Source organism: Perissodus microlepis, chromosome 15 (assembly GCF_051167445.1).
Source record: "Perissodus microlepis isolate ML-2025 ecotype Zambia chromosome 15, ASM5116744v1, whole genome shotgun sequence".
NCBI lineage: Eukaryota > Metazoa > Chordata > Actinopteri > Cichliformes > Cichlidae > Perissodus > Perissodus microlepis.
In genome coordinates this window covers 20,595,100-20,622,488 of record NC_140475.1, presented here as the reverse complement: position 1 = coordinate 20,622,488, position 27,389 = coordinate 20,595,100, and the positions used below count along the sequence as shown (strand labels likewise).

Sequence of the window (27,389 nt, the reverse complement as noted above, 5' to 3'; positions counted from 1 at the left end):
CTCTTTTCTTACATTTTAAAGAAAGAGAAGCTGCATTAATAGAAACATTTATCTTAAACTTCACACATTCAACTTCCTCAGTCGTCTGTTTATTTTCAGGGAGTGAAACACATGAAGCTTAAGTTCAGCCTTCACGAGTACAATGAGGAAGACTTATAATCACACTTCTGTCTACTTCCTGGGTGTTTAGTGGCCAGAGCTTTTTATCACTTCCACTTTCGAACACTGTCCAGCTCATTGCTGACATCACTGGTCAAGTCCAATCGTCTTTCTCCCGGCCTTCTTCAAGCCAATCAGCCTCCACGTACTTTAAATCTCCCTGCTCATCTTTCATTCTCCCTTCTAGACTCCTTCACAAAACCCACCTCGCCCCCATCTCTGCATCTCCCATGTTACTCAGTGCTCCATCCAATTCTCCATCTTCACCACCACCATGTCTGGACTGTGGGGGGTCCTGCCTAAATTCTTTCATCAGCTGGAATCCAATCAGCCGTGAAGGCCATCAGAGTCCAATCACCAAATAGCTTGACTGGATTCTGTTCATCAGTTAATCATCTTCAATTCATCCTAACAATCAGTATTTAAATCACTGTCAGTCTGTCACAAATGCTCTGTGGGAATAGACACAAAGTGCACCTGCTGAATGTGATTTCTCATTACAATAAATTATGTTTATAAAAATCATGAATTTCAGACACATGAAAAGCTGACATACTCAACCTATGAAACATTATCATCAGCAAAAATAAAAACTGGATCCCTAAAGCTGTGATGAGGAAGTGACATCTCACTGATGACAGGAAGTACAAACAGTCTTACAGTGTCATCAGTTCAGAGGGTGTGACAGTCGAGAACAAGAACAAGAAAGAGGTGAGACAGAGAAGCACGATGGATGAATTCAGATGGATTCAAATGTTTTTATGTCTGATGACTCAGATTGCAGGTAAGAATACAGGAAACATTTATTACAGTCAGTAACCGTTACAGTAAATAAGACAGCTGAGCATGCTACGTTTATAAACCTGTGTCTAAAATATCTTCACTCTGACTGTAAAAACTGCTGTATTCTAATTTATTTTACATTTCTCTTCAATCTTCTCAACAGTATCTGTAACTGAAGCCTCCATGTTTATGAAAGTTGGAGATGACGTCACTCTGCCTTGTCTAAATGTGATAGATGACCAAAATAACTGTAATGGGACTACGTGTGTCATGGGCTGGGTCTGTGACCCAGTGTTTGAGTTCTTATATATTTTGGTATTCATTTCTGCCCTAGTTTAGTTCATCTAGTTAATTTCGAGGTTGCTGTTTAGTCCTTTGTTTCTTAGTTGTTTATGTCATCTCCTGTATTCAGGCTCCCTGGTCCATGCGTCTACCTGTCATGCGTCATGTCTGTGTGGTTATGTTCAGTTCAGGTCACGTCTAATCCCCATGTTTCCTGTTTTACTTTGAAAGTCTGTGTCTAATGTCAGTGTGTGTAGTTTCACTTTCCCTGTCCTGTCATTAGGTTCATGTGTATCAGCTGTTCCCCCTCATGTGTTTCCACTTCCCTTGATCATCCCTTATGTGTATTTAGTCTCTGTGTTTCATTCAGTCTGTGTTGTGTCGTCTGCGTTCCCACCTCCATGTTTTCACGGTCAGTCTTTGCAGTTATCACCATAGTCTCTGAGTCTTCTTAGTTTGTCACAGTACTAGTTTTCCCAGTTTAGTTATAGTCTAGTTTAGTCACGCTATCCCTGCTTTGTTTGTACACTTTGTCTTCAGCCATAATAAAGGCTCGCTTTCTGTTAAGTTCACTCCCATCTACTCACTTGTGTACGCACCTGGGTCCATCACACACACCACCACGCGGCCTGTCTCCGCAGACCGTGACAACGTGGGCCTTTACTTCAAGAAACATACCAACAGTAGAGCTGATCACACTTGGACAGATTGGTGAACAAGCTAAAACTAAATCAGACAGACTGAGAGTTACAGTGAACTGTTCTCTGCTTATAAAGAACGTCACAGTTGAGGATGTTGGTCTTTATTATTGTCGACAATACAAATTAGACAAAATACAATCTAAACACACTCTGGTTCATCAGTCTTTCTCTGTCATTACCTGTGAGTATTTACATCAAAATATTTTCAGTTCATATCTTTTCAGAACATAAAATGTTCAATAATCATACTGAAACTGATTAAGATAACTTGACTAATTTCCGCTCTGTTTGTCTCACTTTGTTACATTATGTTCACCAGTGACTGAACATAAGGACACTGATACGGTGACGTTAAGCTGCTCTGTGGTGACATATGAACAGTGTCATCACACAGTGAAGTGGCTGCTTGAAGGTCGAGATGTGGACAAAGAGAACAAAGAAATAGTGACTTCACAGACTGACTGCGCTGCCACTGTGTCTTTTCTTGAGTCTCACTATATTTATCCATCAAGGTATAATATAATGAAATGTGAAGTGACTGACACTAACACAAGAAGAGTGCAGCTGTTTACTTTCGGCCCTCAGCCATCAGGTGAGGAAACAGCTGAGATCAGGATCAGCTGTTAATATGAGTAAAATCACATCAAACATTTACTTAATATATTTCAAGTGTGAAAGTAGAATATTGTTTCTCATGTTTACATCAGATGAGAAACATGAAAAACTTTTGTGCTTTTACTTTTTCATTTATTCAGGTGACACAAAAACAACAAAGAATCCAGCCAGAAAAACTGAAATAAGCACAAAATCAGAAACAACCCCAACAATGAAGAGTCCTTCAAAAGCAGGTGACACTATGAAGATTAAGCTGATTGCATAAATATCTGTTTATTTTAAATTTATATTGAGCTTTTGAAATTATATGCAAATGAAAACTCACTTTAACTTTGTATATAAATACTTTTAAATACAAATCATATCACAGAAATTTGCACATTTATTAATAAAAAACTGTTACATTTTTAAAAGATAAAGGAATTTACACGGAACAGAAAACTGCAACCAAATAATTTTAATAATCACATTTTTTGTGTTTGACAGATTTTTTTTGTTACTTTGAGGTTCATTATTGTCTCTGTGGGATTAACAGCGCTTTTAATAACTGCTGCAACAGTCAATATAAGGACAAGACATAAAGGTACATTTAAGATTGAATGATTTTGAATTTTAAAACGAAACTGAAATTGACTTTCTTCTCTCATTTTAGGGAACAAAACTCAGATGGATGAACCACAGTAAGTACAAATCTCAATAATCCAATATTAAATTAAAACCCTAAGGTTGTTTTTCTGATCTTGTTATTTGATATTGTCATTGACCCATAACTGTGGATGATGATGTAGAAGTGTCTTTGGATAATGGGATTAAATAAACATGAACCAGCTGTCCCTCTCTGAGGGAGTGTTAACAAAAACAAAACTGCCTTCACAGAGACAGTTTTCATCCAGATACAACTGGACTGTGTCTGTTTTCCAGGGACTGAGTTTAAACCCTGCAGAGACTCAGTCTGCTCCTCAAACCAGCTGGGACTCGGTGTGATCACACACTTCACCCAGAGTTTAGACTACTTGTCAAAGTGTGCTCTGTAAATACAAATGTGTGTGACTCACTGTGAGAGCAGACGAGAGATAAGAAAGTTGGACAATGCAAAAATGTGTTTTAGTGCAACTGCAATTTTGTATTTACAGCTCACTTGTTTCAAAATTCCATTTTTTGAATAAATTGTGTGGATGATTGATGTTTGTTTTTTTTAAATAGCCTAATATTTAAATTTGTTTATTGATCTGAAACTTTCACATGTGAAAAACATACAAAAAAAGGAAATAAGGAAGAAGCCAAAGACTTTTTCACTCCACTGTAAATCAAGTAGTTGTAATCTTGACGGAAGATTTCATCAATGCTGTTTCAGGGTGAAGAGAGTGTCCGTCATTATCACGAGTTTGAAGCTGGAAATCAAATGGATTATGTTGAAAGTTGTCAGTTTGTCGGCCCCGAAGGAAAAGACAATTTGTGGAGTAAGATGGATAAAGATGGAAATGTGCTAAACAGTGAAAAGAGTGTGTTGGGAAGATGGAACGAGTACTCTGACGACCTGATGAATGTAAAAAATGAGAGAAAGAGGAGGATGAATGGTCAGTTAAAAGTGTCCAATGTTGGGGAAGTCCTGACGTGAAGGGAGCTTAGGAGCAGTTACAGCAAAGGCAGCATTAATCTGTTTATCAAACATTAGATTAGAGTAAAAAAACACTCCTAGGTTCCTTGCAAAGGGTTTTTTTTATTATTAATATGAATTCCTAAAGGGCCAAAGTCACAGCGGTCACAGGGACCAAACACAATCACCTCTGTTTTCTGTTCATTTAGGTTAAGGAAGTTTAAAGCCATCCATGCCATCCTTAACATCCTCCAAACAATCTAGCAAACCCTTCAGACGACTCACAGATTTACGTTTCAGTGGCAGGTAAATCTGTGAGTCGTCTGCATAGCAATGGAATGAGATCCCATGTTTTTCAAAAAATTTAACCCATGGGGAGCATATAAATAGAAAAGAGAACTGGACCAAGATTGGACTCCTTGAGGACCCCACAAGAAAGTGAGGCTTCTGAGGACGATGTATCCCCCAATCTAACAGAAAAATGTTGGTTGGACAGGTAAGATTTAAACCACTCCAAAGCAGTCCCTTTGATTCTGACACAGTGCTCAAGCCGAGCGATAAGAATCCCATCAAATGCAGCACTGAGGTCTAACAGTATTAAAATGGCAAAATCTCCCAAGTCAGTAAAAGTTAAAAGGTCATTAAAAACTTTTACAAGAGCAGTTTCAGTGTTGTGGTGCGTTTTAAAACCAGACTGAAATACTTCACTAATGCCGTTTTTATCTAGAAAGGTCTGGAGCTGAAGAAGGACAACTTTCTTTAGGAATGTCTGGACTGACAACCAAACATCAAGCTTCTGTGTTTGAGCCAGAGACTGCACTTGTGGGTGAACAATACAAACATTTTATATTTCTTATATCAGTAATGTAACTTGCAACAAAACGTTCTGGGAAGCTTAAACTTAGTTTCAGAATAATTAAATCTGAGACTTTGTTTTATTGAAAAGGTTAATAAAGTTTGAAATTGTATCACAAATAAAATAAATTATTAAATGACACCAGCTACAATATTGGTAACATATGTGTGTTGTTCAACAGAACTTTTTCCCAGGCCTTTGTTTATATGCTCAGTCGAAAACCACTTTAACATAATTTTCAGCATAATTACTATTTTTTGTGACTATTCAGTACTTGAGTATAATTTATTGAATTATTTAGTAATAAATATGAAGTAAAAAGTTTTGATCACAAATGGGATTTTTCCAAAACTAATCTTGTTTAATAGTTCTGAACTGTTACTGTAAAGTTTATAATAAAGTCATAATAACCTGATATTTAGAATCTCCATATATCATTTCCTTTATGCTTATATGTTGTCAAGCAATGGCAGTAAGAAACATAGTGTTAAAATAGCTCTATATAGCATTATCTAATCTTGAGAAGAGGTCAAAGGTCAGTTATGGGGTCTTGCTATATGTTATGAGACAAACATAGCACAGTTAAAGTATCATAGTTTCTAGGCTCTAAGGCTTTGTCAGTTTAATAGTGAGCTTTACAAGATTGATTTTCGTGCTAAAAGCTGGCACAGAACTAAGTTCGCTTATGACCACTAGAGCTGGAAACAACCTCAAGCAATCCTAAGGCTAATCAGCACGGCTAGCATTGTTAAATGTTGCCATTGCTAACATATAGCTGTTTAACAGCATAGTGAGTAGCGAGAACGCTAAGTTATTGTTAGCTTTTAAAAGAAAAATGTTGGCAACCGTAACCATGGCCTGCGGAGGGTATATAAATGCTGCACAAGGTTCCATTCGTCCCTTTACACTTGCTACTGGACTTGTTTTGACCTGCTCCAACCTCAGCCTGTGGAAAGTTAAGTTTTCGGAAAATATTTTACTGAAAGCGGATTTGACTTGCTCGCCACAACAAGTACTTCATCTTTCGATCGTTTGTACTTGTTTTTCATACAGCAAAGCCTGAAGATGGCTCGTCGTGGACTCGACAGTCCCCTGGACTTCGCTGCAGGTACTTTTAACATTTCTTCAGTTATTTTAAGAGCTACTAAATGACTGTAATAATTTAATAAGTTCCAGTGTGAATATCAAGTTTTAATGTTATCAAAATATGCTTATTCCAAGATTTTTCCCCGTAAATTGTTTGTATGCTTTAAATTTTCCGGGAGAGGTGTAGAAATTATTAACGACTGGTGTATGAATTTGACAAAAAAAAAGGTGTTACTTTGATTTGAAGGCTTCAAATTTGACACTTTTTTAATGATTTGGTTAAAAATAGCTTAATGGACTACAATTTGTAAAATGCCCCAAAATCAGTCTCTGTGGTAACAGCATCTTCAGCATGTCATGACGTCAGAACACACAGGTGTAAACACACCAGATCCCGGTCCCCTCCTAACATCCTGTTCTTCTTGGATCAAAGGCTTTATTGAAATAAACTATAACTTTTCCCCTGCTACAAAACATGATAATAAAAAATAACAAAAATAAATGAATATAAAAAAGAATATGAAAACAGTAATCATAGTACAGTAGTAATAATGGTATCCTTATGTTATGCTACTACTATATCTTATTATATAGCAGTTAATGATGTGAACTTAGTTGACTTAGCTGTTTTTTGCTTGCATGAACAAGTAGAAGTGTCATTGAGTCTGACATAAATGTAGCCTAAAATGCTTTTCTCTCATCATCTGCTCAAACTAACAGATGTAGCTCTGTTCCTTTAGCACTTGATGTTTATTACATTCTTAATGTTATTTTAAACTTGTTTCCTCACAGGTCGCCTCGACTACGTGGTTGAGCGTCCTGCAGAAGAAGGCCTTCCTGAGGTCATCAGGATCCTGGATGACTCTGATACCGAGCGTGTCAGTGAAGGTGAGTATGGTGAGTATATCCTTCTCCCATCCTCACCCTCTTCTCATGAAGCACAGGATCCTGATGACAGTGAAGAGGAAGGTGAGTACCCTCCCTACATACCTGAGGACGTCGAAGAGGTGAGTGAAGACACTGACATTTCCTCTGACTGGAACAACTCAGAAGAGTGGGCCGATTGGCCTAGTGACGACTCGGGGTATGACACCATGGATGAGAGAGCTGATTCCCCTCTCATCCAGGAGCTCCCTCCAGAGCCGTTTTGGCACGATTGGCGACATCCTATTGCTCCAGGTGCTGCCCCGTTCGCCATGCCGCCTTTCGGCCAGGCCAACGCCCCACTCTTCCCGGTTGCTGATCCTTTAGCTTCTCCTGCTTCCTCTGCTCCTCCCTCAGCTGCTTCCTCTCCTGCTTCCTCCCCTGCTCCCTCAGCTCCTTCCTCTCCTGCTCCCTCAGCTCCTTCCTCTCCTGCTCCCTCAGCTGCTTCCTCTCCTGCTCCCTCAGCTCCTTCCTCTGCTGCTCCTTCTTCCGCTACTCTCTCAGCTTCTCCTTCAACCTCAGCTCTCACCTCCTCAGCAAAGAGAAGCAGAGAAGACATCTGCACTGATGAGGTAAGTGCAAAGAGGTGCAAGGTAAGTGATGACACGTTTTATGGCCCTTCAACATCCTCGGGTTCTTTTGGTGTCAGACGCTTCTGGGAAAGGCCTTTTAACCTTTCACTTGATGACAGCGACTCTGACTAGATTATGTTAGAACTTGTTTTTAAACTTTAAATGTTTAAGTTGGCCTTTGCAGTGTTTGTAAATGACTAACATTTTTTTTCTCAAGCTCTAGCTCACCATGCAGGACAAAGGTAAGTCCGTACTTAATGTCAACACAAATAAGTAGAAAAGGTTTAAAAATGATGTCGTGAACTGACTGTAGTCTCTTGTTTTTACATAAGGTATAGCCTGTGGCTCAGGGATCAGAGGTAAGGTAAAAACACATAACTGAAGAAAAGTCAATTGAACAACTCTGTGATCTGTGAATTCATGCTTTTCTCTTTGTCTTTTTGTCTTCAGGTGCTTTACACTTGTCCTCTCCCAGCATTCAGCACTTCAGACACTCAACGTCCAGGACGGCGCTAACACAGAGAGATACTCCACCCAGAAGACAGCCTTACCCCAACCCGATGAGAAGGATGGATGACCAAATGACAAACTGGAGAGTGGTGCTGTGTTCCAGCTATGTAAGTTATCACCTCACATTGGCTACAAACTGTCTTGAAGACTAAATCCTTCCAATAGCTGGTGTAAATCATCGTCCTACAGTACTGTAGGTTTAAGTTGTATATGTTGAGTTTAAAATTGCATTTTAACAACATGCTGCAGCTACCAACAATGGAAATGCTGTTTTGTGTTAAAATGACGTCTTTCTCGTGTTATTGCTTTGCAGGGCAGCTGAGAGTGGACAGAGCTGCACAGAGGACCAAAGATCAACTCTCAGCACGTCATACCTGACTGGCCACAGCACCACCCCTCTTCACCCAGGGTGAGGAGGGCCCTGACCCCACCTGCACAGAGGGAGTTGTGAACATACACTTCTGTGTCAGTGGGTTTAGGAGCCTCCTCACACTCACACGGATGAAGACTGTCACTGGAAGATGTCTCCATTGCATCAGCAGGACGTAAGCATTTGTATAATATTACAGTTTGTGATGTTTTATACATGTTTTTATTGCTTCACTTCAAACTAGGAGATATGAAATAAACCAGTTTTCATAATATTTTCTGTGTATTTAGTTGTTTTCTTAATAAGTTATTTGGAACATCATTGCAACCTGTCAGCTTTTTGTTGGGGATTTATAAAGTTGCTGGTGGCTCAAGTGTGTACAGTGGGGTGTTGTTTTTGTCACGGTAAAAGTGACCTCATAGGGAGCAAAAAGAACAACTGAACAATTTGGGGATTCACAGACTTTGGTAATCATTAAAAGATGAAGAAAATAGTTTTGTGTGATCAGTTTTAAGTAGTGAGCAGCAATTTAATCAAATGCTGGGATGAAATGGGACAAAAGGGTCATGTGACAGCCACATTAGTTCCCTTCCCTCGTTTAACAATGTGTAAGCAGACTGCTTTAACCTGCAATTTACTGCATGTTATTAGGCTGCATGGTACAACCACAGTCTGCTAACCACCCGTGGTGAGCGAAGGTTTTGAGGCATTGTTCGAACTACTGATGAAGCTTTATCAATGCTTGTTAAGTTTCCCAACCACATTTCATCCCGATGGTCCAAGGCTTACATCTTTATGCTCACAAACGTGCTTCTGTAATTAATCAGTAACAAATTTATTACTTTAAGTTACAGTGTGAGGGGCATTGATGAACATAAATTAGATTTAACTGGATTATGTGTTTAGGTCAAGAGACACAGACCTTCATCTGTAAGAGGCTTTTCTTAAATGTCTGATCACAATGTTTGTGTTTGTCTGCAGCATCACTGCAGCAGAGAGGGTATAACACAAGGCCACAGTCACGTGGTATCCTGTCCTGCTATTAAGTGAATAAAATACTGAAAATTAAATCTAGGCACTAAATACAGTCACTGGCCACTTCATTAGTTACACATTGCCAGTACTGTTTTGGGCCTTCTTTCACCTTCAGAACTGCCTTAATTCTTTGTGGCGCAGATTCAACAAAGACCTGGAAACATTCCTCACAGATTTAGTTTCATATTGACATGATAGCATCACACAGTTGCTTCAGATTTGTCGGCTGTGCATCCATGTTGCAAATCTCCTGATCCACCACATGCCAAAGATAATCTGCTGGATTGTTTATAAGATGAGTATACTGTGGTCATAAAACGATGGACATGGTCAGCAGCACAGCTCAGGGAGGTTGTACCTCTGAAGAGGCCTCTTCCTACACCTGGAGTTTTTACCAGTGAAAAGAACGGAGGTTTCCTCACACAGTGTTTCCTAGTGTTTCATCAACAAAGGAGAATTTATTCCTCAGACTGTGCAAAATTGCATTCATGGTTATCCTGCTGCGAGGGCGAGCTCTGAGATGGGCCCAAGCCATGCTTGCTCCTCAGCAGTCGTTATTTAACCTGGTATGTGGAAGACTGCTCCGACTCTGGAGAAGGAGTTATGCTTTCTGTTTTTTAAACGAGCAGTAATGATACTTGTAATAAATGTAGCCTTTCGGCAGCTCTGGAGGCCTGGATCACTGAACTGAACTCTCGGCATCCCACCCTTGAAAAACCCGTAGCTGGTCAGGCCCCTGTAGCTGGAGCAGTGGAAGGTGGCGTAGGCCCTGCTAACTGTCTCCCAGCAGGTTATCCTGAGCAGACGGGAAAACATGATGGCTGGGTGACGGTGAGGAGGAATCATAGTCTTAAACAGAAGCCCTGGTACATGACAACCCTGTTCCTGTGTCTAACTGTTTTTCCCCACTCTGTGACACACCCGCCGGGGAACAAACTCTGCTAATTACTGATTCTGTTCTGAGACATGTGGAGACACCCAGTTACGTCAGTCAGAGGTCACTAAAATCAATATTGAATCGGTGTGTAACTTTGCAAACACAATGTCAGACTCTGTAGTCCCCTCCCCAATCAGACCAGGAGTGTCATGTTTAGCCGCATGTTCTCCTTAAATTGCTGTCTGTCTGAGTGGTGTCCAATAAACGATGTGGGCTTTATAGATAATTGGGAAACTTTCTGGAGGAACCCTGGTCTGGTTAGGAGACATGGCATCCATCCCACTTTGGATGAAGCAGCTCTTATTTCTAGAAATCTGGCAAATTTATGAAATCCCCTGAAACATGACTATCCAGTGTTGGGACCAGGAAGCAGAGTTGCAGTCTCACACACCTCCGCAGCTTCTCTCCTCCTGTTATCCCCCTAAAACCGAATCTCCATAGAGACTGTGTCAGCTCCCAAACAGACAAAAAACAAAGTAAAAACCAGCAAAAAAATGTCTTAAATGTAAAAAAATAAAAGAAAGAAAGAAAGAACAATACAGTATCCTCAACAGCACCAAAGAGTTATTACATGACTTAGTAATTGATCAACAAATTGATTTACTCTGCCTTACTGAAACCTGGTTACAGCAGGATGATTATGTAAGTTTAAATGAATTAACACCCCTGAGTCATACTAACTATCAGAGCCTTTGAAGCACAGGCCGAGGAGGCGGTGTGGCAGCAATCTTCCACACCAGCTTATTAATTAAACAAAGATCAACACAGAGTTTAATTTATTTGAAAGCCTGATGTTTAGCCTTGTCCATCCCAGCTGGAAACTTAGATAAACATTTAAAAAGAGCCCTGTAAAGCTAGAACATCTTACTATTCATCACTGATTGAAGAAAATAAGATCAACCCTAAGTTTCTCTTCAGCACTGTAGCCAGACTGACAAAAAGTCAGAGCACTGTTGAGCCAACGATTCCTTTAACGTTAACTAGTAATGACTTCATGAACTTCTTCACAAATAAAATTTTAACCATTAGAAGAAATGACTCATAATCATCTCACAGATGTAACATTATCTGCAGCTACGTTCAGTACCATTGATATTGAGTCTTTTTCTCCAACTGATCTTTCTGAGTTATGGCTTATTGGCTTATTTGAAGAGTTTCAGTCAGGTTGTCCTAAAAACACCTTGAAAAGACTTCAGTTAATCCAAAATGTTGCAGCAAGAGTACTGACAGGGACTAGAAAGAGAGAGGTGATGGCGATGGCGTTCATTTCACTCTCCTTGAAGCTCGGTGTGAAATTCTGGCAGTAGACTGGAGCGAGGCAAAGAGTATGTAAAGGGACAATAAGAGGAAATGATGGGAGAAAAAAAAAACATGGCTGAGAAACAAAGGAAGAAGAAAAATAAAAAATGGTGGAAAAAAGGATTAGAGCCTAAATTCTAAAGCTGCAGCTTTGCATGCTGGCAGCTCCAAGATCTGACTGACATGTAATCATAGACTGTATATAAACATAGGCCAGTGTGATGTCATTGATTTGTAGACTTTAATTTTGAACAAAGGGCAACCTCTGGGTACACTTCATCATACTATTTATTCATCTCTGGCTCTCACAGCAGGTCTTTTGTTCTGTCTTCCTTCTCTCAACTGGTCCCAGCAGATGGCCCCGCCCCTCTCTGAGCCTGGTTCTGCTGGAGGTTTCTTTCTGTTAAAAGGGAGTTTTTCCTTCCCACTGTCGCCAAAGTGTTTGCTCATAAGGGGTCATATGACTGTTGGGTTTTTCTCTGTACGTATTGAGTAGGGTCTACTTTACAATATAAAGCACCTTGAGGCGATTGTTGTTGTGATTTGGTGCTGCATAAATAAAACTGAATTGAATGGTTTCAAGTCCATGTTTTTGTTCCCTCGTTCAGTTATTTCCTGTTTTATTCTGGTAGCCTGTGTCTCCTGTGTCTAGTGTTTAATTACACCTCAGCATTTTTTGTTATCAGATTTAGTTCAGCTGTGTGTTTTTCCTCAGCTGTCTCCACTCTGCCTACATGTATTTAACCCCTCATTGCTGTTTTGTCCCTGTTCTCCTGGAGTCCTGCTGCAGTCTGTTTTGTTTCTGTCCTGCTCTGATGTTGTTTTGTTTACTGATGGCCAAATAAAGCTTTCTGGAGCTTGCACTGAAAAAGCTTTCATTACTTGAAACTTTTCACCACAGTTGTCTTTGGTGACATCTGGTGGCCTGAAATATGAAGAGCAGGTTGAATCACAACTTAAAATAAACGGCTTCATTATGATCGCTCACTCTACAGAGTCCTGTTGTCAGTTTCTGTTTAATATCCTGTGACGGTGCTGTGTGATATCGTTCTACCACTGTGGTGCTTTGAACATGTCTGATTAATAAGTAGCTTTGATGAATAAACATTCCTTGTTTACAGTTTTTGCCCGTTGCTTGAACACATTTTGCAAAACTTCGCTCATTGTGCCAAAACTCTAAACACAAGTAAACATGACACAACGCTGGGAAATATACCATTCACATCTGTGCCAAATTGAAACTCTGCTCTCAAAACCTAAACTCTGCTGTCAAAACCTAACATTCCTTTGTCAAAATGTAACTGTTGACAAAATGACACATACTTGCATCATATGCAAACACTTACAGATCAGGGGGAACACACTAGTCTACTTTATATAAAACACTGCAGTCTTTCATTGTTTATTCAGAAGGCATATTTTCAGGAGACACATTTTCAAACAACCAAAAAAAAAAAAACAACAAATAGGCCTACTCAGTATTGTACATTGCAGTACCATGAGAATGGGTGAATGACTGAATGTAGTGTAAAGCGCTTTGGGGTCCTTAGGGACTGAGTAAAGCGCTATACAAATGCAGGCCATTTACCATGAATTCAGATAAAGCAAAAAAACACCATAATACAGTAATAGAAAAAACACCATACTGTAAACACAAAAAATCATGACAATTGTGCATACGTGGGCTCATGGATCCCGCCGTCTGTTGGGGTCTGGCCACAGGACCTCATCGACATCGCAAGCAATGTGTTCTCCCGCTAGGCACCGGGAAAATATCCTCTTGCATGTCGAAACCATCCATGGATTGCTGTCACCTGAATGTCGCCGCAGGCCTGTTCCATTGCCTGCAGAAGAGGCATGCGGGCATGTGGTTGGCGGTCATATACACGCCATCTCCAAGCCGAAAAAAAATTCCTGTATAGGGTTTAAAAATGGTGAGTAAGGGGGCAAGTATACCACTTCAAGTTGGTTGTGGTTGGAGAACCAGGCCTGGACCAGAGCAGCCCGATGGAAACTGACATTATCCCATATCATCACAAACCTGGGCTGATCTGGTCTGTTCTGTACAACTATATTATGGAGAGCATCTAGAAATGTGAGTATATGTTGGCTATTGTATGGACCTAGTTTTGCATGATGATGCAGAAGCCCTCGAAGGCTTATGGCGGCACACAATGTGACATTTCCCCCGCGCTGCCCTGGGACGTGCACAATTGCCTTTGGCCAATTACATTACGACCCCGTCGTCTTGTTTTGCACAGGTCGAATCCAGCTTCATCAATGAAAATGAATTCATGGGGCTGTGCAGCTCCATCCATGGCCAAGAGAACATAGTACTGTACTACAGTGCTACACATACAGAACCCCATCACACAGGTACCTGTGTAGCTCTCAGAATGGATCCATGTGGTACTGATATGGTACATATTCAGCTGCTACTGGATTTCACCAATACTGTATTGTACATGTAAAGGACAGTTACACTTACCCGTACATATTCAGCTCGAAGTCCTTTGACCCTGTCACTGTTCCTCTCAAATGGGACTCTGTAGAGCTGCTTCATGGTGATGCTGTGTTTTCCCAAGATGCGTCTGATGGTGGTGATGCTCACATGGTTTATGCTGTTGAACACTTGCCTCTCTGCAAGTATTTGCTTTCGTAGCTGGTGGAGACGGATGGCATTGTCTGCCCTCACTAGGTCCACAACGGCAAGTTCCTGCTGTTGTGTGAACAGGCGTTGGCGTCCTCCCCCAGAAGGTCTTCGAGTCATTCTAGAGAAATACAACCACATATTGTCATCGCTTTGCTTATTTTTCTTACAGTACTTTACTGTATATACTGTATCATCCACTGTACAACACTGTACTTCAATATAAGTAATCATGCTATGTTTCACAGAAACTACCACTTTGGCTGCAAGAGGAGCATTAGCACCCTGCAATACCCTGTACACTTGATATGGTAATGGTATATACTGTACAACAGTGCTATAAAAACCATCTGAGTGGAGTAGAAGGTAGAGAGGTGAAGACAGACCTGTTTTCTAGTCGGAATGTTCTTATTACAGATGCCACTGTGAAGCGGCTTAGATGTGGGTGGACTCTCTGCCCAGCTTCCCTCATAGTCAGGCCATGGTTGATGACATGGTCCACCAAAGTTGCTCTTATATCATTAGAAATATGGGTCCGTGCTTGGCCTCTTCGACCTCGACGACCTCGACGACGACGACGACGACCTCGACGACGACCACCACCTCCTCCTCCTCCTCCTGCTCTCCCTCCATCCATGCTTGCAAAGTTCTTGAATTGGCTAAACTGAGGGCTTTTTGTAGTTGGCTAATTGGTGTTCAGTTTTGCAAGTAAGTGCCTTCAGGTGTGTATTTGAGTGGTTGCAATTACCCGATGTGTTTTGTATTTTGGATACATGTGTTTTCCAAATGGCACCCTGAAATTTCATTTTGTGAGCGAAGTGTCTTATGTATGAAATAGAGTGTAGCATGCAGGACCATGTGTGTTGCATAAAGGAGTAAGTGTGTTGCATAATTGCAACTAGGGTGCAAAGCAGCGCTTTTGTTTAAGGTAGGGGTACATGTGTTTGAGGTATGGTAACAAAAGCTTCAAGTTGTGTTACTTTAGTCTAAGCATGGGTTTATAGTGTTCAAGCAACGGGCAAAAACTGTAATATCTCAAAAAGTATGAAAGGTATGACCAGCAAAAGATATAGCTGGCATTAGCACAGGTAGCAGAACAGATTCAAGTTTAAATGGTGGAAATCGGCTGAAAACGGAGGGAGTAGTTAACCAGCAAAGGTCGGAGCAACTAGAATAAGGTAGAATAAAGTTTAAAGAGAAACAGGATCTCAATAGTGTGAATTCACACAATAAACAGAGGAGACAGTTTTCTGGTTGTATGAGTCTCAAACATACTGGTGCCAGTCTGAGTACATATACTGGGTAAGTGACCTGGAAACTTACTGGAAGGTGACTCTAACGCATGATAGGTGGAGCAACATGTGAAACCACAGCCCCTAAATGTTTGTTTACACTGTCTTCTTGAAATATCTACTTGTGTAATTGTGTCTTAAAAATGTTCTGTGTCTTTAAAACAGATAAACCTATGCTTTTATATGAACTTTTCAGACGACTAAAAAGGACGATAACTAAAAGGTGTTTCTCGTAGTTCTGTCAGTCTGTGATAAATATCTTATAAAAATCATTGATGTGCCACAGCTGTGGCTGTCAAAAATGATCTTAAAGAAATACAATGAACTTTGCAAATTCTTCTTTAAGCTGACTGTCCAGAGATAAGCTATCAAACCTGTGATCGATCAATATGCCAGATCTACAAGTTTTTTTTAACTGAAGGAAAAAAGTGTGTGACTGAGGAAACTTAGTTTTGCAAAACACCCCAAAAACACATTTTCAAGAAAATGATAAAATGAATCTTGAGTCTATGTAAACCTGTTTAGAGCAGATGGTTTACTTTATTTTTACAAACATATAAACTTCATAGAAAAAGTAAGGAAACTTATATTTGGACAATCAGTTCTTTGCTGTCGCACTTCTTCTTGGCGATAAATCTTATGCTACTAGAAAGTGTTGGGTCTGCGCTTCCACAGGCCCCGCTGCTTTAGAGACTTATTCCCGTTAATGAAACAAGACGAACAGCTCAACCGGTTTTTCACATGCTAGCAAGGGAAGGATCTCAGAGCAGCCCCTCTGCCCTCGGTGTCAGACCACTACGAAGAACCATCACGCCACAGCAGCCTTTTATTTCTGTGACACACAGTTTACACAAACACCCATTATAAAAAAAAAAACTATGGTTATAAAAGATAAGGCAGTGTGTGTGTGTGTGTGTGTGTGTGTGTGTGTGTGTGTGTGTGTGTGTTTGGGTGTGTTTGAGGGTGCATTTGTGTGACCTCCTGTTCACTAAAAGGGTCATAAAGGCAGGAAGTTTACTAAACAAGAAAACAGAACCTTCAGCGACAGGTGCACTAAGCATGAGCGTGAGGAGAAATTTTAGCAATGAATACAGATTCTGCCTTTAGCAGCTGGATTGTAGTGTCAAAGTGTGGAGAAGACACAGAAAAGCTCTGAGCACAGATCCATCGAGGCTGGGGTCTATCACACCAGGCAAGACCCCAGGTGCAGACTGTGTAAAGATGCCCCTGAGAAAATCCAGCACGTAAAGGTTGGGTGAAAGATGCTAGCAGTCAGGAAACACCATAACCAAGTGGCCGGCATAATATACAAGAACATCTGTGCTGAGTATGGCCTGGAAGTCGTAGGGTGGTCGATAATGACCGAGCAAAGGTCCTGTGAGACTTCCAGATACAGATGGACAAAACGGTGGTGGCTGGCCAACCGGACATAGTGGGGGTAGAGAAGCAGAAAAAGACTTCCGTAGTGATAGACGTAGCGATACCGAATGACAGCAACATCAGGAAGAAGGAACACCAGAAGCTTGAGAAGTACCAAGGGCTCAGAGAAGAGCTCAAGAAGATGTGGAGGGTGAAGGTGACAGTGGTCCCGGTGGTAATCGGAGCACTAGGTGCAGTGACTCCCAAGCTAGGAGAGTGGCTCCAGGAAATCCTGGGACAACATCAACTCAGTTTATAGTGCCATTTACTGCTTATATCATTAAGGGCAATAAAGAGTACTGAGTGATATTATGGTGGGGATTTATTGTATTTAGTATTTATGTTTTTTAATGTAATTAAAAACATAAATACCACCCTCATGGGTTTACAGTAAGCTCGAAGATCAGACGACAGCAAGTTAAGTCTAAAGTCAACTCTTTTAGTCTGACACATTACTTCTTTCTTATCTTTTGCTTAGTTTGTTATTCAAATGATAAAGTGTTTCTGATCTATATGGTAAACATAATAAACATCAAATAAAAGTCAAATATTTAAAGTCTATCATCAACTGTTTACGTGCTACAGTTCATCCTGGCTATTGTATAATATTATTTATTCACTTTTTAAAACATATATGAGCCTGAAGTTTTTCCTTTAGCTCTAGCTCATGTGAAAAATAAACTTTTCACAGAACTCTGTGCTGTCCTGTGAAAAACTAAGTACAACACCAGACTCGATACTTTGTCGAACAAAACAAACCACAAAATTCACATTGATGTAAGACAAGCGTCAGTAACAAGATAAAAGAAACACTGACTAATGGTCAAATTTGCTAATAAAATAATGCCGACAACCTACTGACCACCTTTCATGTGTACTTTCAGTTATCTCCTAAAAGTAGGAAAAGTTGATTTCAATCAATAAGAGACCCTCTGACTGAACTGTGCTTTATTTTAGGTCCCCTTCAGATATGCGATAACATGCTAAATGAAATATAACTCTCCAAATGATGCTATAATTGACTCTTGCACACAGGATGTGGGGAAGAAAAGTATTTAAACTTCAGTTTCACGTGGTTATTGCTTCAAGAACGTAAAATATGATTTTGTGAGTTTGAAAACACATAACATTGTGTGCTAAAATCCTTCAATTCAGAGCCTGGAGACATGCTTACAGCTGAGTTTTACTAAAGACATTGCCCATATTAGGAAAGAGACATGTGTTTGGCTTCACTGATTATGTAATTTTCTGGCCCTCTTTCAATGTGACAAATCAAATACAGTCCACTCCGGAGCTGCAGACATTTCACAACTCAGAAACCACAACTGAAAAAAAATCTGCTTCATTTATTTATGCACTTTGTATAAAACATGATCCACTTTGTCTGACTTTCATTATCTGCAGTATGTTATTATATATTTCTTTAGGGATTAATAAAGTTTTCTGATTCTGATTATATTTTGTTTTTGTCGTCCACAGGTCAATTATAACAAAGATGAAGATGATGTTTCAATAAACTATGAAAGCGTTGGAGACTCTGCTGTTTCTTTCCGACACCACTGATCAGCAACATCAACTCAGTAGAGAAAACTGTTGTTATATTATCTCATCTGGTTTTATAGGTAAATATAAACTAGATGAGAACTTCAAGAAACAGAGAAACAGCAGAGCTGATCACACTTGGACAGATTGGTGAACAAGCTCAAACTAAATCAGACAGACTGAGAGTTACAGCGAACTGTTCTCTGTTTACAATGAAGCTCACAGTTGAGGATGTTGGTCTTTATTACTGTCGACAATTCATCAGTCTTTGGTTGATCTCTCTGTGAGTATTTACATTAAAATCTTTTCAGAAGATAAAATGTACAGTAATCATACTGAAACTCATTAAGATCACGAGAACTTTAAAGCAAAGTTAACAGTTTTTGTGTTTCAAGCTTTTTTTTATTGTAGTCTGACAGAAGATTTAAGTCTTAATCTTCTCTTGTCAAATATGACTGTTGTTAAATGCCTTTAATCATCCATTTAAGTCACAGTCACTATAGTGACACAACAAACTTCAGCTATTAAAAGTTTCTAAAAGTGTTTCTGAATTATGTATCAATGCATTTTAAGCTAACATCAAAATAATAAACTCTCTAAGTGAAATATGTGCTGTGTCAATGGTCCAGTATGAGTTTTATAACATGTCTTTCATGATGATTAAATAGAATCTGAATAAATATCTTGAATATTGCTTTTTATAATAATGTAATCTGGAAAAAATGCATTTCTATTAATTTGGTTCTATTTTTTCAGAACAAATTTTAAACACTTGCAGCTGAGGTTTGAGCACTTTTTTGTGTATTATTCCTTTTATCCGCTAGAGGTCCTCAGTTTTCCAGTATTTGCACAGTCACCTGTTAATCACACCACTCCCAAGACTTGTCTCAATTTTCAATTTTGTGCCTCCTCATCTCCTGTGTCCTCCTGCTCGTGAGCTGCAAATCATTTTCAGTAAACCAAGTAAACCATGTTAAAGGATGTTTTAACTCAGAGGAAAGAGAGGAGAGGAGACTTGCAGCAGGAGTTACAATCAAGGATGCACAGATGTGTCCAGAAACTTTTGCTTCACAACCCTGGTACACATCTTCTGCTTGCTTGGTCACAATTTCTGTTTTAAATATATCAATAAAACACCAACAGATAGTTTGAGTCTGTCCTGCCTCCTTCCTGCTCTCCTCACACAACTGTGAAAGACTGAACACAAACTCTCTAAACCCTTAAACCGATTTCAAACTGTCAACGTTCAACAATTGTGATAATAGTTTGTGTTTCTGATGTTTAACTGTCCGTTATTATAAAGTCAAACCTCATGAGCTCTGCTGCTGTTGTAACCACACTCTCACCAAAACACTTTCAGTTCTCAGAAACGTCTTCAGTTCAACAATGAGGAAGAGGAGCGTCTCAGACCTGCTTTATGTTCTGTAGCTGCAGCTGTGTAATCAAATGATCTATTAGACATCAAAAGTCCAACTGTGGTGGCTGAGGTGTTTGACCCTTCAACAGAACCTTGTTATGTGCTTTCATTTTCTTACATTTTAAAGAAAGAGAAGCTGCATTAATAGAAACATTTATCTTAAACTTCACACATTCAACTTCCTCAGTCGTCTGTTTATTTTCAGGGAGTGAAACACATGAAGCTTAAGTTCAGCCTTCACAAGTTCAGTGAGGAAGACTTATAATCACACTTCTGTCTATTTCTTGGGTGTTTAGTGGCCAGAGCTTTTTATCACTTCCACTTTCGAACACTGTCCAGCTCATTGCTGACATCACTGGTCAAGTCCAATCGTCTTTCTCCCGGCCTTCTTCAAGCCAATCAGCCTCCACTTCACGTACTTTAAATCTCCCTGCTCATCTTTCATTCTCCCTTCCAGACTCCTTCACAAAACCCACCTCGCCCCCATCTCTGCATCTCCCATGTTACTCAGTGCTCCATCCAATTCTCCATCTTCACCACCACCATGTCTGGACTGTGGGGGGTCCTGCCTAAATTCTTTCATCAGCTGGAATCCAATCAGCCGTGAAGGCCATCAGAGTCCAATCACCAAATAGCTTGACTGGATTCTGTTCATCAGTTAATCATCTTCAATTCATCCTAACAATCAGTATTTAAATCACTGTCAGTCTGTCACAAATGCTCTGTGGGAATAGACACAAAGTGCACCTGCTGAATGTGATTTCTCATTACAATAAATTATGTTTATAAAAATCATGAATTTCAGACACATGAAAAGCTGACATACTCAACCTATGAAACATTATCATCAGCAAAAATAAAAACTGGATCCCTAAAGCTGTGATGAGGAAGTGACATCTCACTGATGACAGGAAGTACAAACAGTCTTACAGAGTCAACAGTTCAGAGGGTGTGACAGTCGAGAACAAGAACAAGAAAGAAGTGACACAGAGAAGCACGATGGATGAATTCAGATGGATTCAAATGTTTTCATGTCTGATGCTGATGATTCAAATTGCAGGTAAGAATACAGGAAACATTTTAATAGCAGTCAAACTCAATATTGTTCATATTATTACAGTCAACAACCTTTACAATAAATAAGACAGCTGAGCATGCTACGTTTATAAACCTGTGTCTAAAATATCTTCACTCTGACTGTAAAAACTGCTGTATTCTAATTTATTTTACATTTCTCTTCAATCTTCTCAACAGTATCTGTAACTGAAGCCTCCATGTTTACAAAAGTTGGAGATGACGTCACTCTGCCTTGTCTGAATGTGTTAGACGACCAAAATAACTGTGATGGGACTACGTGGATCTTTACTTCAAGAAACAAACCAACAACAGTAGAGCTGATCACACTTGGACAGATTGGTGAACAAGCTAAAACGAAATCAGACAGACTGAGAGTTACAGTGAACTGTTCTCTGCTTATAAAGAACGTCACAGTTGAGGATGTTGGTTTTTATTATTGTCGACAATACAAATTAGACAAAATACAATCTAAACATACTCAGGTTCATCAGTCTTTCATTGATCTCTCTGTTATTACCTGTGAGTATTTCCATTAAAATCTTTTCAGAACATAAAATGTTCAATAATCATACTGAAACTGATTAAGATAACTTGACTAATTTCCGCTCTGTTTGTCTCACTTTGTTACATTATGTTCACCAGTGACTGAACATAAGGACACTGATACGGTGACGTTAAGCTGCTCTGTGCTGACATATGAACAGTGTCATCACACAGTGAAGTGGCTGCTTGAAGGTCGAGATGTGGACAAAGAGAACAAAGAAATAGTGACTTCACAGACTGACTGCGCTGCCACTGTGTCTTTTCTTGAGTCTCACTATATTTACCCATCAAGGTATAATACAATGAAATGTGAAGTGACTGACACTAACACAAGAAGAGTGCAGCTGTTTACTTTCGGCCGTCAGCCATCAGGTGAGGAAACAGCTGAGATCAGGATCAGCTGTTAATATGAGTAAAATCACATCAAACATTTACTTAATATATTTCAAGTGTGAAAGTAGAATATTGTTTCTCATGTTTACATCAGATGAGAAACATGAAAAACTTTTGTGCTTTTATTTTTTCATTTATTCAGGTGACACAAAAACAAAGAATCCAGCCAGAAAAACTGAAATAAGCACAAAATCAGAAACAACCCCCAACAATGAAGAGTCCTTCAAAAGCAGGTGACACTATGAAGATTAAGCTGACTACAGTCAAGTAAAACTTTGTGTTTATTTGAAATGTAAATAGGGCTTTTAAAATCATGTTATCTTTTACAGTTTGTGAAAAAAAACTGTCTTGAATTGGAACTGGAGTGCACTGACTTTGGTTCACATAAATTTACTAAAATAAAGTCTTTTTGCTCATGTGCTTTGAAGTTTCTTTTCTCCCCTTTTGTCAGCTATCCAGTGGTTCATCATTCCAGCTGCTGGTTTAGTCTCCCTCTTGGTAATAGTTGTGCTTTTCATCAGATGGAAGAGAACTAGAGGTGAGAACATTTACAGAAAAAACTTGTATGAGTTTTAAAGTCAATGTTAGAGTTGACTGTTTGTGTCTTTACAGGAAATAAAACACAGATGGATGAAGATGCTGTGAGTTTTACATAATAATTATTTTACATTTTAAATAATTAAATGTTTCTTCAACTGACATTAAATAAACAACAAATCCGATCATCTCTGAGGGGTGTTAACAAGAACTAAACTGCCTTCACAGACACAGTTTACCACCTGATGTAACCAGATTATGTCTGTTTTTCAGGGACTGAATTTGAACCCTGCAGAGACTCGGTCTGCTCCTCAAACCAGTCAGGACTCGGTGAGATCACACACTACACCCAGAGTTAAAACCACTTCTTCTTCTTCTCTAATTAAGTTAGAAATGCATGAGACTCACTGAGAAAGCGTACAAGATAAGGAAGTTAGACAATGTAGCTGTAGAACTGTGCAACAGACCATGAATTCAGAAATGTTAGGTCAGAGAAAGAAAAGACAACATTTTAGGACATCATTCACGAGATATACCATGACGCTGATACGAGTTAAAGACATCAAAGTGTATCATGTGTGAAGAGTTGCTGGTGTCACATGACACAGTGTCACATATTACTGAGTCAGCATGTTCTCGTCTTGACTGTTTAGGCTGATCCTGCAGTTTCGTATGCCACCGTCAGCTACACCAAAAACACCAACGGTAACACCAGGGTAAGGTGTTTTTCTTCTTCTTCTGGATATGTTCTGTAGTGTCATAGTTATGAAGTTAAACTTGTATGTAGAAGTGATGACAAGAGGCTTGTTTGTTTTAGTGTTGTTTTTGGTTTTTTTGCTTTGGTTCCCTCTGCTGACGTGTTCTACATCCAGCTGTTCACTGGAAAACTAATGTTGTAGTGCAACCCCAATATAAATAAATACAGAATAAAAATGGAATAAACTCATGTTTTATTCTCAACAGAAGATTAAAAAAATCAAATGTTTAAACTGAGAAATTTTACTATTTTATTAAAAAAAGGTTTATGTTGAATTTGAAAGTTGGGGTCAAAGAAAACATTAAACACAAGCATGACTGAATCATGGAAACAACTGCATGTTTCAGAAATAGTTCCAGAAATCACCGTCTGTGAACACAGTTAATGAGCCATCCACAGCTGTCTCTTTCAGGGAAGACCTTCCATATTTCAGCAACAACACTAAGCCGCATACTGCATTACAACAGCGTGGCACTGGTAACACGGTAACACCAGGGTAAGGTGTTTTTCTTCTTCTTCTGGATATGTTCTGTAGTGTCATAGTTATGAAGTTAAACTTTTGGTTTAAGTTAAACATTTGGCACGTGATAAAAACAGAAAATAGGACTATTGAGCAGCTTTCCTATATCTGACAGGAATGGGACAATATTTGTCTCCCAAAAGTCCAACAACTGGTCACTTCAGTTCCCAGATGGTTACAAAATCTTGTTAAATGAAGGGGGATGCTACACAGTAATGGCCTTGTCCCAATTTCTTTGAGCTGTTGCTGAAATCAACAAATAAATCATTGCATTCTTTGATTTACATTCTACACAGCTTATCAATGTTTTCAGAAATATGTACTTTTCTGTACTTTTCTCTAATATGTATTATCTTTATTTGTAGACCACACTAAGCCAGAGTTTGAATAAAGACTTCAAACAGACCTCCGGTTGTTTTGCTATGGATGTCAGTGGCTGCTGTGTGTTTACTTAGTTCGTTTGTCTGTCAGTGAGATTATTCCAAAGAGCATGAGCAGAGGAAGATATCATTATGTGTCACACAGGTTTCCTTTTGTTTCCCAGATGCGGGGTGATGATGACAATGATGTGACCTACTGCACCGTGAAGGCTCCTTCATCTTCTGCTGCAACCACTGCTGATCCCGACAACCTCTACTCTACTGTCAACTTCCCAATCACATAGCACAAGTAGCTCACAAAAGGACTTGTATTTAATGGAAAATCATTTATTTTTGATTCAATTTCGCATGGAGCAGCGTGGTAGCATTTTATTAATGAAAGTATAATTGGTGCCTGGACTACTTTACGTAAGTTATGAGCTGTAGCAAATACTCCAAAAGAAGTCTGGCTAGATAGAAAATATACAATTACATCAAACACTGGCATTTCCTTGCAGCTGGACGGCTACATGACCCACAGCGTTCAATGTCACGGTCCAAGGGCTTTGTGTTGCATCTAAGTTTTGAATCCCCGTCTCTGTCATTCTAGTAATGCTGAGCTTTAGTTTTTGTTGAATTATGTGAGTGCTTTACTTCCCCGTTCCAGCATTTAATTTTCTTGAATTCTTGGCTTTTATTTAGCGTTGGTGCCTATTTTGAGAATTTCTTCTTGCGTTTCTAGTTCCCTCGTGTTCCCTCTGTCTCATCTATGTGCTTGTATCCTCTGTAATCATGTTTAGCCCTGTCTTTTCTTTTTTTCCTGTTTTAGTTAGTTTGTTAGTTAATTAACTTTCCTTTAGTCGTCCTATTTAGCCAAATAAAATAACTCTTTCTTTGCTCTGTTTTTCCTGCATTTGTGTCCTGTTCACATCTACTCTATGACATTCACTTGTCAGTCTTCTTTTCATTAAAAGTAATATGTAATATAAGTGTATATGTCTTTCAATCCATTTGTTTAATGTCTTTCTTTATTGAAGAGAGATATTTTATATTGTATGAAATCACTAAACTGATCAACCAAAACAATAGAAGCACCTGTTTATTTTATTATTGTTATGGTTTACTTTCTTATGCAGATGAGACATTATTTCTGTACCATTATTTAATTCCAGAGGCTTTTAAGGTATTTTTTTGCACTTGTTGACTTGTAAAAGCCTATATGACATTTTTTATTTCACAATTCATTAACCGCACAGAGAAGGCATCATGTTAAATATGTTTCTTTAAGCAAGTTCTTCATGACTGAGCCAAGTGTCCTCTTTTTTGGAAATCAAAATATGCCACCCTATGTTTGGTCTGTACCTGAATATATACCAAACAAATACATTTCATTTGACCAGATTACATTAAATTTAATATTTTAAATTTTTGTGCAACAAAATTACACGGAAAAGTTACATATATTGAAATTAATCAAAGTCAGCATCTTGGGCGCATGTTGTTTGTTTTTACACGTATGTATGTATTTATGTTAAATCACGTGTCAGACAGCTTCACTTTTGTTTCTCAGGTTCAGGATGATAACAAAGATGATGCATACAGCACTGTGAAGGCTCTTTCTTCTTCTGCTGCAGCCACTGCTCATCTCAGCAACCTCTACTCTACTGTCAGATTTCCAGCCATATAGTTCAAATATTATACAAAAAGAACTTCAAAGACTATTTTTGTTTTGATTTCTCATGGAGAAACGTGTTAGCAATATGCTAAATGGCTTAAAATATTCCTGTTAGATTGCTCAATGTGACACAGAGATGTGGAACACACTGTTGAACTTAATATGTCTAAAAAAGAAACACCTGTTACTGTGTTATTGTTGTCTTATAGAACAATGCTGTTTTCTTTTGTCTATAAATATATCAGAAATGTATTTTTTGCATTTTTGTAATGAAAATATACTTGATGCCAGGTTTATTTTCAAAAGGTTATGAAGTGAAGACAAGACTGGGTGGATGGAAAACATACAGCTATTACACCAGATACAAGGCAGTTTCTCAATATAAACTTTGTCTCTCAGTACACGGCAAACTTTTGCTGTATGAAACCAGACCAGTGTCTTTCTATCTAACCACAAAAACTTTATATAGACATTAATGTTGTTAGTAATTAGAAACATATGGGGGTTAAATTTTCATTGCAAATCTGTTTGTTGTTTCAGTTTAAGCCAGTAAAATAAACTGAGAAAAGATGGCAGCTGGCCTGCAGCGTTCAGCATCATCGTCCTCTGGGTTTATGTTGTATTTGAGGTGTGGATTCCTTTATCATTCTGGTGATGCTGAGCTTTAGTTTTGTTGTATTATTTGAGTTTTTGAGTTTTGGTTGGTGTTTAGTTTTTATTGAGTTTTGGTGCTTATTTGGAGTATTTTTTTGTGTATGTTTCTGTCTCATTTAGTACTTGTACCCTTTCTCTTATCATGTTTAGCGGGATTTCTAGTTTTAGTTGTCTTTCCTGTTTTCATTTGAAGGTGACTTTAATTTCCTGTGTTAGTTGCTTCTTTCTGCTGGGATCTTCTGCTCTGCCCTGATTGTTTTCACCTGTGTGCAATTACATTCATCCCCTCTGAATCATCATTATTTATTTATTTATTTATTTATTTATTTATTTTTATTTATTTCACACTTGGTCAACAGTTTCCACAGTTAGTTCTTTCAAACAAACCAACTACACTTTCTGTCAGTAAAGCACTGCAACCACGTGTGAAAAGGAGCAGGCAGAAGAATATATTCTTATTAAACCCTGCCCCCTATCTACAATCCAACTTATATTGCAAGTGGGCACCAAAAGTCAAGGAACAAACTAACATTAACACTTATTTCCAGTCCTAATTCAAACCAAACAACAATTTTACAATCAGAATATACCACTCCACATAGTAACAACGAGAAAGGATAAGTAAATAAAATAAATGAAACAAAAAATAATGGATCCTTATTCAATTCAATGTTGTCCTAGCTAGCTGATGCTTAAAATAAAATTTCCTTCTGCTGTCTTCTCCCCCCGAACACGTTAAAAATACTCTTTGTAACTTAGAAGGCAAAATATTACTTTTAGCCTTAAACACAATTAATAGTGTCCGTAGTTTCATAAATCTCCTAATTT

The 27,389-nt window shown here is 38.9% G+C and overlaps 3 protein-coding genes and 2 pseudogenes across 3 annotated transcripts; 4 read left to right on the top strand and 1 right to left on the bottom strand.

Annotated features, from left to right (window-relative positions):
• Positions 1-81: 81 nt before the first annotated feature.
• On the top strand, positions 82-26,839 carry LOC146372092 (uncharacterized). Its single transcript, XM_084953407.1, has 10 exons — positions 82-943; positions 1,106-1,275; positions 1,716-2,106; positions 2,245-2,517; positions 2,681-2,773; positions 22,511-22,597; positions 22,672-22,700; positions 22,870-22,926; positions 23,250-23,312; positions 24,418-26,839. The coding sequence occupies exons 1-10, from the start codon at positions 889-891 to the stop codon at positions 24,535-24,537; spliced, it is 1,338 nt and encodes a 445-aa protein (XP_084809533.1). The 5' UTR covers positions 82-888; the 3' UTR covers positions 24,538-26,839.
• LOC146372096 (uncharacterized) lies at positions 5,397-8,121 on the top strand. The gene is made up of 3 exons (XM_084953988.1): positions 5,397-6,101; positions 6,872-7,934; positions 8,026-8,121. The coding sequence occupies exons 1-2, from the start codon at positions 6,059-6,061 to the stop codon at positions 7,705-7,707; spliced, it is 879 nt and encodes a 292-aa protein (XP_084810114.1). The 5' UTR covers positions 5,397-6,058; the 3' UTR covers positions 7,708-7,934; positions 8,026-8,121.
• LOC146372095 (uncharacterized) lies at positions 7,805-10,756 on the top strand (annotated as a pseudogene).
• On the bottom strand, positions 13,652-14,496 carry LOC146372094 (uncharacterized; annotated as a pseudogene).
• LOC146372093 (uncharacterized) lies at positions 21,000-22,598 on the top strand. Its single transcript, XM_084952731.1, has 4 exons — positions 21,000-21,106; positions 21,301-21,642; positions 21,766-22,038; positions 22,202-22,598. Exons 1-4 carry the CDS (start codon positions 21,046-21,048, stop codon positions 22,294-22,296), a joined length of 771 nt encoding a protein of 256 aa, XP_084808857.1. The 5' UTR covers positions 21,000-21,045; the 3' UTR covers positions 22,297-22,598.
• Positions 26,840-27,389: the final 550 nt, after the last annotated feature.